General features: G+C 32.4%; 2 protein-coding genes across 12 annotated transcripts in view; one reads left to right on the forward strand and one right to left on the reverse strand.

Annotated features, from left to right (window-relative positions):
- LOC121736289 (phosphatidylinositol-binding clathrin assembly protein LAP) overlaps positions 1 to 803 on the reverse strand; it is a 54,835-nt gene extending 54,032 nt beyond the window's left edge. For all 10 annotated transcript variants that reach the window (XM_042127392.1, XM_042127388.1, XM_042127395.1 and 7 more), the window contains exon 1: positions 532 to 803. In XM_042127392.1, coding sequence (XP_041983326.1) covers positions 532 to 682 — 151 coding nt within the window. In that variant the 5' untranslated portion in view covers positions 683 to 803. The remainder of the gene's footprint in view (positions 1 to 531) is intronic.
- LOC121736288 lies at positions 439 to 11,505 on the forward strand. 2 transcript variants are annotated; one of them, XM_042127385.1, is made up of 3 exons: positions 439 to 468; positions 4,770 to 5,104; positions 8,640 to 11,505. In XM_042127385.1, exons 2-3 carry the CDS (start codon positions 4,865 to 4,867, stop codon positions 10,620 to 10,622), a joined length of 2,223 nt encoding a protein of 740 aa, XP_041983319.1. In that variant the 5' UTR covers positions 439 to 468; positions 4,770 to 4,864; the 3' UTR covers positions 10,623 to 11,505. The 2 variants fall into 2 exon arrangements, with proteins under 2 accessions (XP_041983319.1, XP_041983320.1); XM_042127386.1 differs by lacking the exon at positions 439 to 468 and adding an exon at positions 4,652 to 4,682.
- Positions 11,506 to 14,486: the final 2,981 nt, after the last annotated feature.

Raw genomic sequence — 14,486 nt, forward strand, 5'->3', positions numbered from 1 at the left:
TTCATGCGAAGTAACTTTTCCTTGGAGTTCTTATTAGAATGAATGCAACATCAGTTCTATGATGCCCTCAGCTATAAAAATATAAACTTAATAATTAGACTGTAGTCTATAGTAGACCAGAAATAACAAAAACGTGGGTAGTTGTAAAACAAATTGTAAGATTTTACCATCACTGAATATACAAATCAATATTGTTTCGTTCTTTATATTACATAAGTGAATAAAAGGCTTCAGTTACGGTTATTATCGGCATTTAAGTAATACAGATATATACATTAGTAAGTTGTGACATAATAGTAGAGTTTCGTAAACTAATACTTGAAAATTTGTAATAACGTCTACCATAATATCAGTATGTCAAGTATGTTGGTTTATAAGAATTTTTGTTTATTATAGCAGAACAGTCTATCACGGGTTGATATTTTTATCGACCTGCCTCCAAATAGTGCCAATGTCAAGAACAAAATAGTAGGTATAGTAAATGGTTGGTGACGTTGTAGATAAGATTTTATATGCTGCTTATATACTTACAATCTAAATGTTTCTTTTTCGGTGCAATCATTTCTTCCGTTGTGGCCTTACATACTGATTTTGCTAAACCTTGCCCCGCGATACTGTGACGAGCGGCTAGGAGCCTGTCGTTTATTGTTTGCCCCGCCATCCTCACGTTCAGTCCAGACATAAACTGTTTAGAGACACTTTCAAACACTTAATTTCACGTTTTATCAATTCACAAAATTATGTAGGACGATGACGGGTAAAATATGTCACCGCCCCCCCGACTGGCACAATACTAAATTCAAGATGGCCGTCTTCATTTTTTAAGTGTTGCCTTAATAAAAAAAACAAAAAGTCTGTCAAAAAAGGAAAATTAAAAAGTGATTAAAAGATATTAAAAAGTGGCTACATCGTAGTGTCATCCCTTTCAAATCAATCAAGAAAAAAGAGACGACACTTCGATGTTAAGAAAAAATATGATGAATTGCGAATTTCGACTTGCGAGTTGCGACAAAATCACAAGCTTCAAAATGTTTTTACACGACAATACAATAATAATTACCTAGTTAATAAAATAATTTTATAAAAAAAGTACTTACGATTAATCTCAGTAATAATTTTTTGGGTTGAGAATATTATAGCCATACACTGCCTTGCTCCAAGCCTATCGACATGTAAAATATTTATAAACTAGATGTACCGGTGAAATTCGTATCACTTCCCTCCTAAATCCTAACTAGCTGTTTGACCGAGCTTTGCTCGGTATTCGATAAAACACGAATAAAATAACATTTTCTAGAAATGATTCCTAGCTACATCGATTTATCGCCCCCGAAACCCCCTAAATTTCATGAAAATCGTTGGAGCCGATTCCGAGATTTCAATTATATACAGTGTGTAACAAAAACTAGTGATAATACTTTAGGGTGTGTACATGTTCGTTGTAGAGAGTTCACTGTGAAAGTAGCAGCTCTGAAAGACGAATATTTTTTTTCACTTTTGTATGGGCAAGAGCCCGAGCGCCACGAGTTTCCCCATACAAAAGTGAAAAAAAATTTTGGTCTTTCAGCGCTGCTACTTTCACAGTGAACTCTCTACAAGGAACACGTACACACCCTAAAGTATTATCACTTCTTTTTGTTACACCCTGTATATATATATATATATATATATATATATATATATATATATATATATATATATATATATATATATATATATATATATATAAGATTATTTTGATGTATGGAGGAAAACAAGTAAACAATTTTGTTTCTCTGTAAAATAAGAGTTTAATCACTAAAAGTAAAATTATAAACAAACTAAATACAACAATAATATAATAATATCATACCTGTAAAATAAGAGAAACGACAATTACGTTTATTGTTATTCCTCCGATAAAATATTAAAATATTTTTAACACAGATCGTTTCTCTTAAATCATTTTTTTCATTATAATAAAATTGTCAACTTACTTCAAAATCAAATAAATCATACTTTCTCTTTGGAACTTATACCAGCCTACTCTATAACAAGAAACACCTAAGAGGTAAACTTACATCTCCCCCCTTAAGGAGAAAAAAAAATCAATTTTTTTTTTACATCACTAAATCTAAAGGCCTACATAAGTCTAATTTAAGTCTAACATAGGTACAGGAATCATTTTAGTCACATGAAATAGGTTTGACTCAGCTTTTCTATGACCTGTATCTATTTCATATTATATAGAACTCGACACTTTCTTTACAATCCTAAATGGTCCAATATAAACTTCATCTAACTTACATCTATTAAGTCTGTTTCCATTCTCAACATAAACTAGATCTCCCACATTAAAATTACAATGCTTCCGATTCTTGTCAAATAATTTCTTGTTGTAATCATGGGACTTTTTTGAATTATCCAAAGCAATTTTTTTGTCATTTATCCAACTCTCACTCGTTAAGTTATTTCTAAATTCCTTTGGTAAAATCATTACTTTTTCTGTCGTTTTATAAGATTATTTTGATGTATGGAGGAAAACAAGTTAACAATTTTGTTTCTCTGTAAAATAAGAGTTTAATCACTAAAAGTAAAATTATAAACAAACTAAATACAACAATAATATAATAATATCATACCTGTAAAGTAAGAGAAACGACAATTACGTTTATTGTTATTCCTCCGATAAAATATTAAAATATTTTTAACACAGATCGTTTCTCTTAAATCATTTTTTTCATTATAATAAAATTGTCAACTTACTTCAAAATCAAATAAATCATACTTTCTCTTTGGAACTTATACCAGCCTACTCTATAACAACTTTCAAGACTGTATATAAAAATATACAGTCTTGAAATATTCGTGGATGTCAATTGTCAAGGGAAGATTTATATCTCTTATATCTTTAAACGAGCAAATATATATATATATATATATATATATATATATATATATATATATATTTGCTCGTTTAAAGATATAAGAGATATAAATCTTCCCTTGACAATTGACATCCACGAATATTTCAAGACTGTATATTTTAATGAGCCAAATCGGTTCAGCTGTTCTCGACTTTTAGCTAGAGTTACAAAATTTATACCTACTTACTAGCTTTAAGCCGGGCTTTGTGAGGACTAAGGGCTCGCGTCGTTACACATTGACTGACTATTGACTAATGATAACACATTTAAATAAAAATTACCATTTTATAGCACAAATCAATAGCCGTGATAGCTTTTCCGTAAAGTGTACCACAAAATTTTTAACAAGCATCATAATGATTGTATATGTGTTTTTTGTATTGTGGGAGAAATCAATAAAGATTTTTGAATTTTTTTGAAAATGTTCAGGTTGTGGTATATACTAGGGCTCGCTTCGCTCGCCCTGATAATAATAATTATTATTAGATAGAATGTATAAATATCTGTTCATAAATATATTACTTAATCATATTTCATAATAATATTTATTAATATGTTTTTTCTAATGCCATCAAATTTGCTGTAACAGTGAACACAGTACTTAGCAGGTATTTTAAAATTTTCATATGTAGAGATCACGGCTGCGTTCCAGATGACGTTAATTTTGACCAAAACGCTCAAAACGTCCCCTTCTGCCGTTCCCTTTGGCGACCGGGGTCGTTTCGATAGCGGCTATGACGTCACTCGTGACGTCATCATTTTCGCTCAAAACGACCCTTGACGAAGATGGGTCAAAGTCACGTTCTAGTTTTTTTTTTAATTTTAACGTAACTATATCGCGAAAGCCATGTTTGGAAAGTTTTCAGGAGAGAGTAGAGACAAAAACTTTATATTATTTCATTACAAATAATATTTTAATTAAATAAATTAAATAACATCTCATCTCTCCTATTTTGTTGACTTACTCGTACTTGACTATATGTATATTGTGACAATAGTCAATATTCAAAATATGTGGTTTTGTTATTAAAATTTCAATGTGAAAACTCAAAATATATAATAAAAGTTTAACTATATTAAAATATGATTACTTAAGTAAAAAAATGTAATACTAAAAACGAAACAAATATAATATTATGTACCTACATATTTTATTAAAATAAATGTAACTATAAACAGTAAAATTACTTTTATTTACGACTTGAAGAAAAGGATCGTAATATCCAAGTTCGGTTCAATGTACCTATGTATAAAAAAAATATAGTTTTTTTTTTAAACTTTTCTCAAAACGCTCAAAACGATCCATAATCCGTTCCACTTGGGTTTGTATCACTGACGCTCACAAGCTAGTGGAACGGGAAAAACTACGGTCTTGAGCGTGAGCGTTTCTAACGTCATCTGGAACGCGGGGCACGTAGAGATGAATGAACGTTCATTACGTCTAGTTATATATGGTACGTGGCTAACGTTCATTCATTCATTCTTAAAACCAAGTTTACGACTATGGCGAACTTATGGCGAATTTATGACAATGTCAAGTCTCAGAAGTTATGGGGGGTGTTCCTTTACTAGTCTCAGTATTGGAAATAATAGTATTAGGCGGCCAAGTAGCCAATAAAGTTCCGTCAAATCCTAAGTAGCAGTTAGCCAGTACACTGGTAAAATAAAGGAACACGCCCAGAATGTCATTTGTCAAAAACAGCTTGGCGCTAGCCCATTCTGCGTCCAGCAATTTTGAGTTTTATTTTTTGATAAAAAAATTCAATAAAGTTTCAGGTAAGTATTTATTTAATATTTTGTGATCTTTAACAGTATCCAATTCGAAGTAAGACTACGTTTTATTAATAATTTGTGATCCTATAGGTTAAAACAGTGATCTGCGGAAAGAAAACATTAAAGGAATATGGCCGATCAGTAACAAACTCGCATTGAACATCGAGTTTGTTTCATAAATAATTATGGCTAAAAAGAGAAACGCTAAGAAAAAGGCCCCGGTTAAAAATGATGAAGCAACAAACAAAGTTCCACTCAGCAACAATATCAATTCGGAAGCGATAGCTGCCGCTCTTAGTACTACTAATTTGCCAGTTTTGTTAAAACTATGTCGACTCTGTGAAACGAAGGATGGCCCTTTCTTAAACATATTTGATAGTGACAAAATAATTGCGAAGAAAATCGAAGATCTTATGCCTTTTGTGGTAAGAGTTTATTTTTTCTTTGGTTTTTTTAAATTGAGCTTTTGCTCAATCTTTACTTCTTGGTTTAGTGTTTAGTTAGAATTGTATTCATAATCATGACTGATTATATTGAGTACTGGCTGATCATGAATGGTTTAGATGGCTGCAGATGCAGTCCAATACATCATACTATTATTTTAAATGAGAAAGTGCATCTGCCTGTTTGTTTTCTACCCTTATGCTAAGAACTCACATACGATTTTGCTTGATCAAGCAAAACCCGTGGCCCGGGCTTTCGTCAACACATTCAGCATTCCTTGATAGTTTTACTCTAAATCATATAATTCCATTGAGCCGGCTCAATGCGAGCCTTCGAGCTGGCTCGATGCGAGCCTTCGAGCTATCTCGTTGCGAGCCTTCAAGCTGTGAGTTTTGCAGTCCACACAGTAATTATTACTCAATTTGGACTAAAACTATCAAGCAAAACTGTGTGTGAGTACTTAGAATTAGACAAACGAATACTTTTATCTCTGTAAACTTCATGCTTGCTGTGCAATAAATTAATTTCTGGGCCCATGAGCTGTGGGCAATATGTAAAATAATATTGTACATAATATTATAAAATATATAGTGGAACATTGACTTTATTCCAGTGGCTTATAACCAAATCACTTTTACAAAAACATGGGGGTCACTTGTGCTCACAGTTTTTGTAAGAGTTATATTTCAAAAAACTTAAAGGGTCAAATGTGAATCTTCAAGAAAGCTTTTCTTCGAATAAGTTATATATTTATTTATTTGCTTTAACTGACCAAGGGACATATTATAATTTGCGCATGAATATTTATATAATACTTCTCAAATAGTATATATTTTTTTTTTTTTTTTTAAATTAATAAAGTTTATTTTTTCTATTTCAAAACTTTTCAAGCATAACATGACATTTGGGGACTTAAAACACTATACATTTCGATTTTTCAAACACCTATGGCATTAGTTGTATTTTGATCTATTTGTTATATTAAAAATCCACAGATATTTTTAAATTTGTACAAACAATATTAATTTTACATTTGTTTTATATAGTGGCACTCCATTAGGCATAATAATCTCGTCCGCCCTTACTACTGTAGGTTAATAGAAAAGAGCCTGAATAATGTCTTTGTTCAGGTTCTTTTCTATTTACCTATGTATTGTTATAAAATCATAATTTTACCAAATAGTCATATGACATACTATAATTATTATCAAAAATTGGCCAAGTGCTAGTTGGACTAACAGTTCCATATGATTTAGTGATATCTAGCAAAATAGGACAAAAATTATCTTTGTCCTTTCGGATACCCCATTCAATATTTAATTTTAGTATCATTTTAGTATATTTTGTTGTTGTTAAATACACAATTTGTGAAAATATAAACTTTCTAGCTATCACTGTTCTTTAAATACTTACCGCCTGGAGACAGACAGTTGGGCGGACAAACATCAGTCTTAGAAACAGGCTCCAGTTGTACCCTTTGGGTATGGAAAACAAAATGTATTCATTATAAATAAAAGCATAAAATATGCTGCAAATAGTCATCTTTGAGAAGTTTTTGATGACTTTATTTTATTATAACAATGGAGTGCTTGCTATTTATGAAAATAAAAAAAATCTTAACATTTACAGTGTCCATTAAGTTATTACAAGTAAATGTGTCATGTTTACTTATATGGCAAATATTACAGATTCTTAACAAATGGATTTCTAGTCCATTGAAATTTTACATGAGCTTTCATTTTTTTTAGAGGACGCAATTTTATTTTTGGACATGTGAAGGGGGTCAATAGAAGCTTAACCTCATGTTTGTGGGGTTGCCACCCTTGTCCCCGGCCGCCATCTTGAAAAAAGGGGTGACAGCACTATCTTCGCGATACCTTGGAAACTACACGTCTTACAAAAAATTTGTGAAATCATAATTTATTGCAAATTATTTTGCCTACGAATATATTTTTAATAACTTTTTACCCTAAATAAAAATTTAAAAAAAGTGAGATTTTATCGCAAAAATAGTGTTGTCACTCCTTTTTTCAAGATGGCGGCTGGGAGACAAGAGTGGTGACTCCACAAACTAGAGGTTAAGCTTCTATTGACCCCCCCACATGTCCAAAAATAAAATTGCGTCCTCTTATTATAAATGCAATATTCGGTCCTTAAATTGTAACATTTCAATGGAGTAATCTTCACAGACAAAATATAATTTTAATTCCATGGTATATACAATATATTACAATTTTTTATGTTACAATTAAAATTTTAAAACTCATAACCTGTCAAAATTAGTTTTAATAGCGAAATTCACTCAACATAGTTTTTGATGTTTTTTTAAACTAATCTAATTGAACCTAAATTTTCAGCCAAAGCGTTTTGACTAACCTTCAATAATAACAACTTAGCCAGAACTACTTTACCAATACAATTTGGTCCCAAAAACTGTTACCCAGTATTACGAGTTAATATTAGTTTTGACCAATATTTGTTATTATTTTTAAAAAGGCAGGTTGCTGTAGCCCTGATGTCACTGCGACTCATAAGGATCTACTAACTATTCGATAAAAAACTAATAAAATGGCATTTTCTAAAAATGATCCTAGCTAAACCGATTTATCGCCCCCGAAACCCTCGTATATACTAAATTTCATGAAAATCGTTGGAGCCGATTCCGAGATTCCAAATATATACAGGGTGTAACAAAAACAAGTGATAATACTTTAGGGTGTGTACGTGTTCCTTGTAGAGAGTTTACTGTGAAAGTAGCAGCACTGAATGAGGAAAAATTTTTTTCACTTTTGTATGGGCAAGGGCCCGAGCATCTCGAGTTTCCCCATACAAAAGTGAAAAAAAATTTTGGTCTTTCAGCGTTGCTACTTTCACAGTGAACTATATATATATATATATATATATATATATATATATATACTAGAGTATCATCCTCAACCCAATACTGCTCATAAATTGAACGATATGGTTGGGGTTGGTGCCACGAATTTCCTCTTTTTGATTTTGGTTAAAACCGATTCTGACTAATTATTATTGGTTTTGACTACAGTCACGCTACGTTACTTACGTTACAACGTAATATATATTTACTAGATATCCCGCGTGGCTTCGCCTGCGTAAATTAGGAATTTTACGGAAGCATATAGTACAAATTGGGATGATACTCTGTGCACCAAAAGAAAAATTTTGAAAATCGGTTCAGAAACGGCGGAGTAATCGTTGCATATAAAAAAACGAACATAACACCTTCCCCATTTTGAAAGTCGGTTAAAATTGTAGCTTATGTGTAATTTTGATGTATAAGCTATATTAGTGTAAAGTTTCATTAAAATCCATTCAGTAGTTTTGCGTGAAAGAGTAACAAACATCCATATATCCATACATAAACAAATCCATACATCCAAACAAATTTTCGCCTTTATAATATTAAAGTAGCATTTGCCTACATGAACTAAAAGTAGTAATTTATTGTCTCAACATAAAAGCTTGAAACTCACTAGATTTTTTTTTGTTTAGGTTGCCGAAAATGATGACTTACCACACAAAATATGTTTTCGGTGCTCAGCCAAAGTGGAAGAGCTTCATGAGTTTATACAAAAATGTGTCAAAACGCAAGTTAACCTCAGAAGAGCTTTAGGTCAAAAAACTCCTCTTCCTACCAAGTTAAAGCATCGTGCATTATGGGAAGAAAAACTTAACGAATCTAATATATCCAATGAGGCCATATGTGACGCACTGGTAAAAAAAGCTATGGAAAGTATAAAAGAACCTTTAAAAAGTGTCCCTTTAAAAGAAAGTTTAAAAGAAGAAACAAAAATGGTAAGCAAAAAAGAAACTGCAAAGTGTATGCCAAAAGAAGCAAAAGTGGGAGACGAACAGGACTTAAATGATTCTAAATCTAGATCTTCTCCTTCTGTAAGACTTGAAAATCAAGAGTCAAAAGATGGCGTTATAGATGATAGTGACATCCCATTGAAAAAGTTAAAATTGCAAATAAAAAAAAGCGAACGCAATAAGGCTAAACTAAGTGAAGAAACACCAAAAGTTGAAAAGAGTGTTCCGAACGTTGAAAAAAGTGCTTCAAAAATTGCAGAAATTGCTTCAGAAAGTGATAAAAGTGCTTCAGGAGTTGGTAAAATTTCACAAAAAAGTAGGAAAGTCGTACCCAGAGGCGAAAAAAGTGCTTCTAAATTAGTAGTGTCCAATATTGATGAAGAAAATCCTTCGGAAGAAAAGTCAAATAAATCCGATAGTGACAGTGTCAAAACAAATACATTTAGTTTAGATAGTAGTACAAAACCAGAAGATCCTAAACCATTCAATATACTTGATCATATTACTATGATAAAAGTAAACAGCGTTGGTGTGTTATATCAATGTAAGCTCTGTAATAGAAATTTCCTGAAAAAAGAAGTAATTATGACTCATGGATGTGCTAAAAGTGGTGGTGCGAAGAAAAATGATATTGTTAGGGATGTACCAAAACCCGAACTACCTAAAATGCCCACAGTAAAGTATATAAATACAAAAAGCAATAATGAGCCTAAAAAGCCGTTACCAACAAATGAGCCAATAAATTTAGTTGATGATGATGAAGATAAAGAAATAGTTAAACCACAGGCCAGGAAACCAAAAATAGGACCAGCCAGTAAAGTAAAAAAGAGTTTTGAACCGGACCCACCTTCACCTAAGCCTGTAGAACCAACAGTACCTCCAGCTCCTGTGTTTCAGCTTCCTCAAGCACCTAGTGTTAACGGTAGATATAAATTAGTTCCAGGACCAAATAATACTTTTACACTAGTTGAAGAAGGTTCTGAAAGCGCTTTGAATGCTGCACAGAATCCCATTAATCCAACCAATCCAGGTATACCCGTAAAAGAAATACAACATCCCGTTAAAACAAAAGCATCCAAGAAAATGAATCTTGAAACTCAAGAACACCAAGTTACTCCACCATATCCAGTGGGACTATTCCAAACAGTTCCTCATAATTCGAACTCAACTCCTTTTATAGAACCTCCCGGTTTTACTACACCTGCCATGAAAAAACAATCTTACACTATTGTGCAAACTGGTAATCCAAACAAGCTTTTGATTTCTACTAGGACACAACCAGAAGAGGTACCATTAAAAAAGCTGAAGAAATCGAAGCATGAAACTAAAAATGATTCAAAAGAACCATTTTCAGTCACACTCGAAGACGCTGCTCCGCCACGGGATCCTGGAATCTTCACTTTCATAAACGTGGACCCACTTCTACAACCTTCTTACGTTTTACCCACCGATAACATAATTCAAGAGTCACAAATAACTACTACAAATTACGCCCAGAGAAACGCTGCTCCAAGTACTGCTAATGAAATGTATACATGTAATATGTGTAATTTAAAATTTGATCGAGAGAAAAAGCTATTGACGCACATACAATCTCATTACAATCAAATGGACCTAGAAGATGAAAAAAGACACGAAAGGAAGAGAACAAGGTCAAAAAAGTAGATATTTTATTACTTTATGTACAGTGCATTCAAATTAAAAGTACATTACAGAATTCTACTATCAGAATAGCTGATTCATAGGCTAATGGGGGACCTTCGTAATTTGGTCACGTTATGTTAAAAACGACAACCAGCTGACAGACAACGACTTCGACCAAACAACATAGGTGCGCCATTTGTTATGAATCAACTTCTTCAATGTTACAAAGCTGATGAGCTGACTCGAAAAGTGTTTTCATTGTTTTACCGCGGTAAGTGTGTTTGAACGTAACGTTAACTATTAGTATTTTTTTGTTTCTTGGGAACAGCATGAGATGCTCTCATATTATTTTCTATAAAGTAATACTATATTACGTTTTAGTAATTGATATCTTGAAATGAATATAAATACTACATGTACCAGCTACAGCCCACATCTATGAAATCAACATACGTTCTTGTAATAATTTTTAGTTACATTTAGGAGTATTTTATTCTACTATCTTTCGAAACAGATTGTGAGCCTGAATTATTTTCCTAATAAGTGCTAATCACATACTTTGAATAATTTTGTTCAGTAAAAAATGAAATAAAATGTTTATCATAAAAATTAATTTTACAATATAACAGTTAATAGCTGTTACAGCAAAATGTTTTTGTTTAATTTTGTTCGTTAATTTTAATATGATTAATGTAAATAATTGAGTGTATTTTTATTTGCCGTCGTTGCGGGTAGTTGGAAAATGTCTCAACCAACTATACCTGACCTTTATTAGGTCTAATATTTAAGCGAATTCTTTAAAGAAGAAGAGGAATATCGTACCCACAACTGTAGCACTTTGAGACTTAATAGTATTGGAAGGATGGAAGGGCTTGAAAAGTTGAGCATTTTATTGTATGGGAGGTATACCATGGGAGAAAAAAGTTAATGAGGGAGAATTTTCGTCATACAATAAAATGTTCAACTTTTCAAGCACTTTCATTCGATATAATATGTGTTGATGTGCTACAATTTGGATACGGGTTCCATACAAAAATGCCCCTTCTCCATTACTATAACTTAAATAAAATTGAAAGCCGTAACTTTAGATCGGTCGCATTTTCTAAAGGGATTTTACAAACATAATATTCCCTTTACTAATACAAATACTTATGCAGCGTATAACTTTCAAAGGTCCGCCGACGTCTTTGTCCTATATCTTTTTAAATGTGCCAGATAAAGACACGTAGATATGTATATTCGCTGTGTAAATATTTTATTAGCACGGGTGTTAAGATTTAAGATAAAGTACAGAAGGTAGTTTAATATTATAATATTTTAGTTTTCTTTGATCTTGATTCTTGGCACGCCACGGTTTAAGACACAGGGAAAAGAATATTGTAGTGAGAATGTCTTTTTTTTTGTTTTATGCGTAGTTATTTTTTTAAGGAAAGGTGACAAATGAACATCTTATTTAGTAAAGTTATGTTAAAAATAATTTTGTTATTCATTTTTGATATATAAAAATGGCTAAAGTATATTACGATATTTACTAAATATTGTTTTGTGGTTCCACGTTTTTTTTGATAACTTATGTAGATCCATTGTGTAGATCTTTTTATTCTTTTTTAACTTTTCAGACACACTATGGTTTTTTTGTAATTTAAAAGCATATTACAAAATATGATTTAGAGTTCTAAAAATTTTTAATATAACTATTTTATGTGTGATCTATTTACAAAATATTGGTAAAAGTTATTTTTAGTTAGCAAATAAAGTTTTTTTCTTTTTTATACCAATACGACTGCCATTTTTAAAAGTATTTGTAGTCGGAACGATCAACTTTTGAATTTGACCACAACTGGCTCGACTTATATGCGTCCGCGCGAAGGAGCGGTTTTGCCGCTACACCGCGAGATTACATTAATTGAAGCAATTGTATGAAAAAAGAGGCGCGACCGCACCGCTATTTAAATAAAGCATAAAAAAAATTTGCTTATGATTTCACGATGTAGTGGCAAAACCGCTAGTTCGCGCGGACGCATATATATTATAAATCTAGCCTAGATTTTTTTTTTCGGAGGAAATAGGCGTGTAAAGTGCGATAAGGCTTTTTAAATGAACGTGGGTGGGGGCGCTGCTGGTAAAGGAGAACTGTCATTTTTTTTAAGATGGCAGCGTTAATTTCTTTTTTCACCACTTCATAAAGCCTTGTCGAGCTCATAAGTGTAATTGTTATGTTTCGTCGATATGTAAGGAATTAAGTTGTAAATATTAAATTAGGTTTAATGTATGTAATAAAGTATTCTAAGAAAATAACATTATTATGTTTTATTCGATGACCCGGTGAACTTCGTATCACTTCCGTTTTCTCACTTCACATACCTTCCCCGGACTTGCACAAATATTTCAAGACTAAAATTAGCCAAATCAGTTCAGCAGTTGTCGAGTTTTAGCGAAACTAGTAAAATTGGAGATTTGTTTTTATCTATATAATATTATACGTTTGATTGAATTAGTCCAGTGCTCACCACCGCGGCGCTAGGTGCGTTTTGTTTACAATACGACGTCAACTAACCGGTTTTTAGTGGTTGTATTAAGAGGGTAACTAACTCAAAAAATCAAACATCGCCCTTCTCTCTTCATACTGACGCCCGACTTTCATTGCCAGGTGAAAAAGGGCGGCGCGGAATCATCGCCAAGATAGTTTTTTACATTTGAAAAATCCACTAGGTCAATTTCTCAATGATAGAATATTATACAATGTGTTAAAATATTAACTTAGTGTAATGCACGGTTATGGCAATATATGAAAAATTCGTGAAAATTATCTTTGCTGATGCATCTTTGTGATTTTTTTCTATCGAGAAAATAAGATATCGTGTTTCCGCTAGGTCGGATCCTCGGAAGCATAATGTAGTATCTATGTTAAAAAATAAAACAATTTGGGGCTTATTTTCAAGTATAAAAATGAATTATAAAATTTGGGTAATAGGGGGGCGACCCTTAAGATATTTTTCGTATTAAACACGTAACAAGTAGTGATGCAACGGATCTCTATTTCTGTTTCCGTGTTTAATAAAATGTTCAGTTGCAAAGTTGCAACTTGCAATATTGTTTTGTATAATAGATTTCTAATATATATCTTTTTCTAATCTAGGTTTTGTGTATTTGATACTCAATAAAGAAGTATATTTGTAAATTATTTTTTTCATATTATAAATTACACTTCCGTTTCTGCATCCGTTTCCGTTTCCGTTTCTGCTAAAATTTATTTTTGACATCTGTTTCCGTTTCTGGTTCCGCTAAGACACTTCCGTTGCATCACTAGTAACAAGCATAAACCTATAATGCTAGTATATATCCTCGACTCTGTCGATTAAAATCTAACGTCATCTTGATATCTGTCATACCGCCCGGCAGCACCGCGACAGACGCGGGTTTCGAGCCGTTAGGTTTAACTAAAACTTGATTTTCTACGATTCTAATAACATTTATGTATTGCTACAATTACTATTATAATTAAACTAATATTCGAGGAGAAATTACGGGATTGTGAAATGCATGACCAAGAGATCTGAACACGATTCAAAATTAGACAAATCTGCTTGTTATCATTACGCTTGTGTAATAATACCTAGCACTAAACTACACCTTAGTTAATTTACCATCTAAGCTCTGTGAACGTTGCAGTCAACAAGTCGGCTAAACGACGTTTAGCCATATGATTGAATGGCGTTTTTCAGTCAAAGGGCTAATCTGTCCTTTTTGAAGTGGAAAAATCTTAGATCCCGACAGCGTTGAGGTATAGTCTGCCAAAAAAGTGAAGAAATTAACCACTTTTGGTGAAGCCACCAAGCGTAAACAAAGACCCCACTCGGGGTTTTCCTAGTGCCTAGGCCCTAG

This window comes from Aricia agestis, chromosome 18 (genome assembly GCF_905147365.1).
Source record: "Aricia agestis chromosome 18, ilAriAges1.1, whole genome shotgun sequence".
NCBI classification, from domain to species: domain Eukaryota; kingdom Metazoa; phylum Arthropoda; class Insecta; order Lepidoptera; family Lycaenidae; genus Aricia; species Aricia agestis.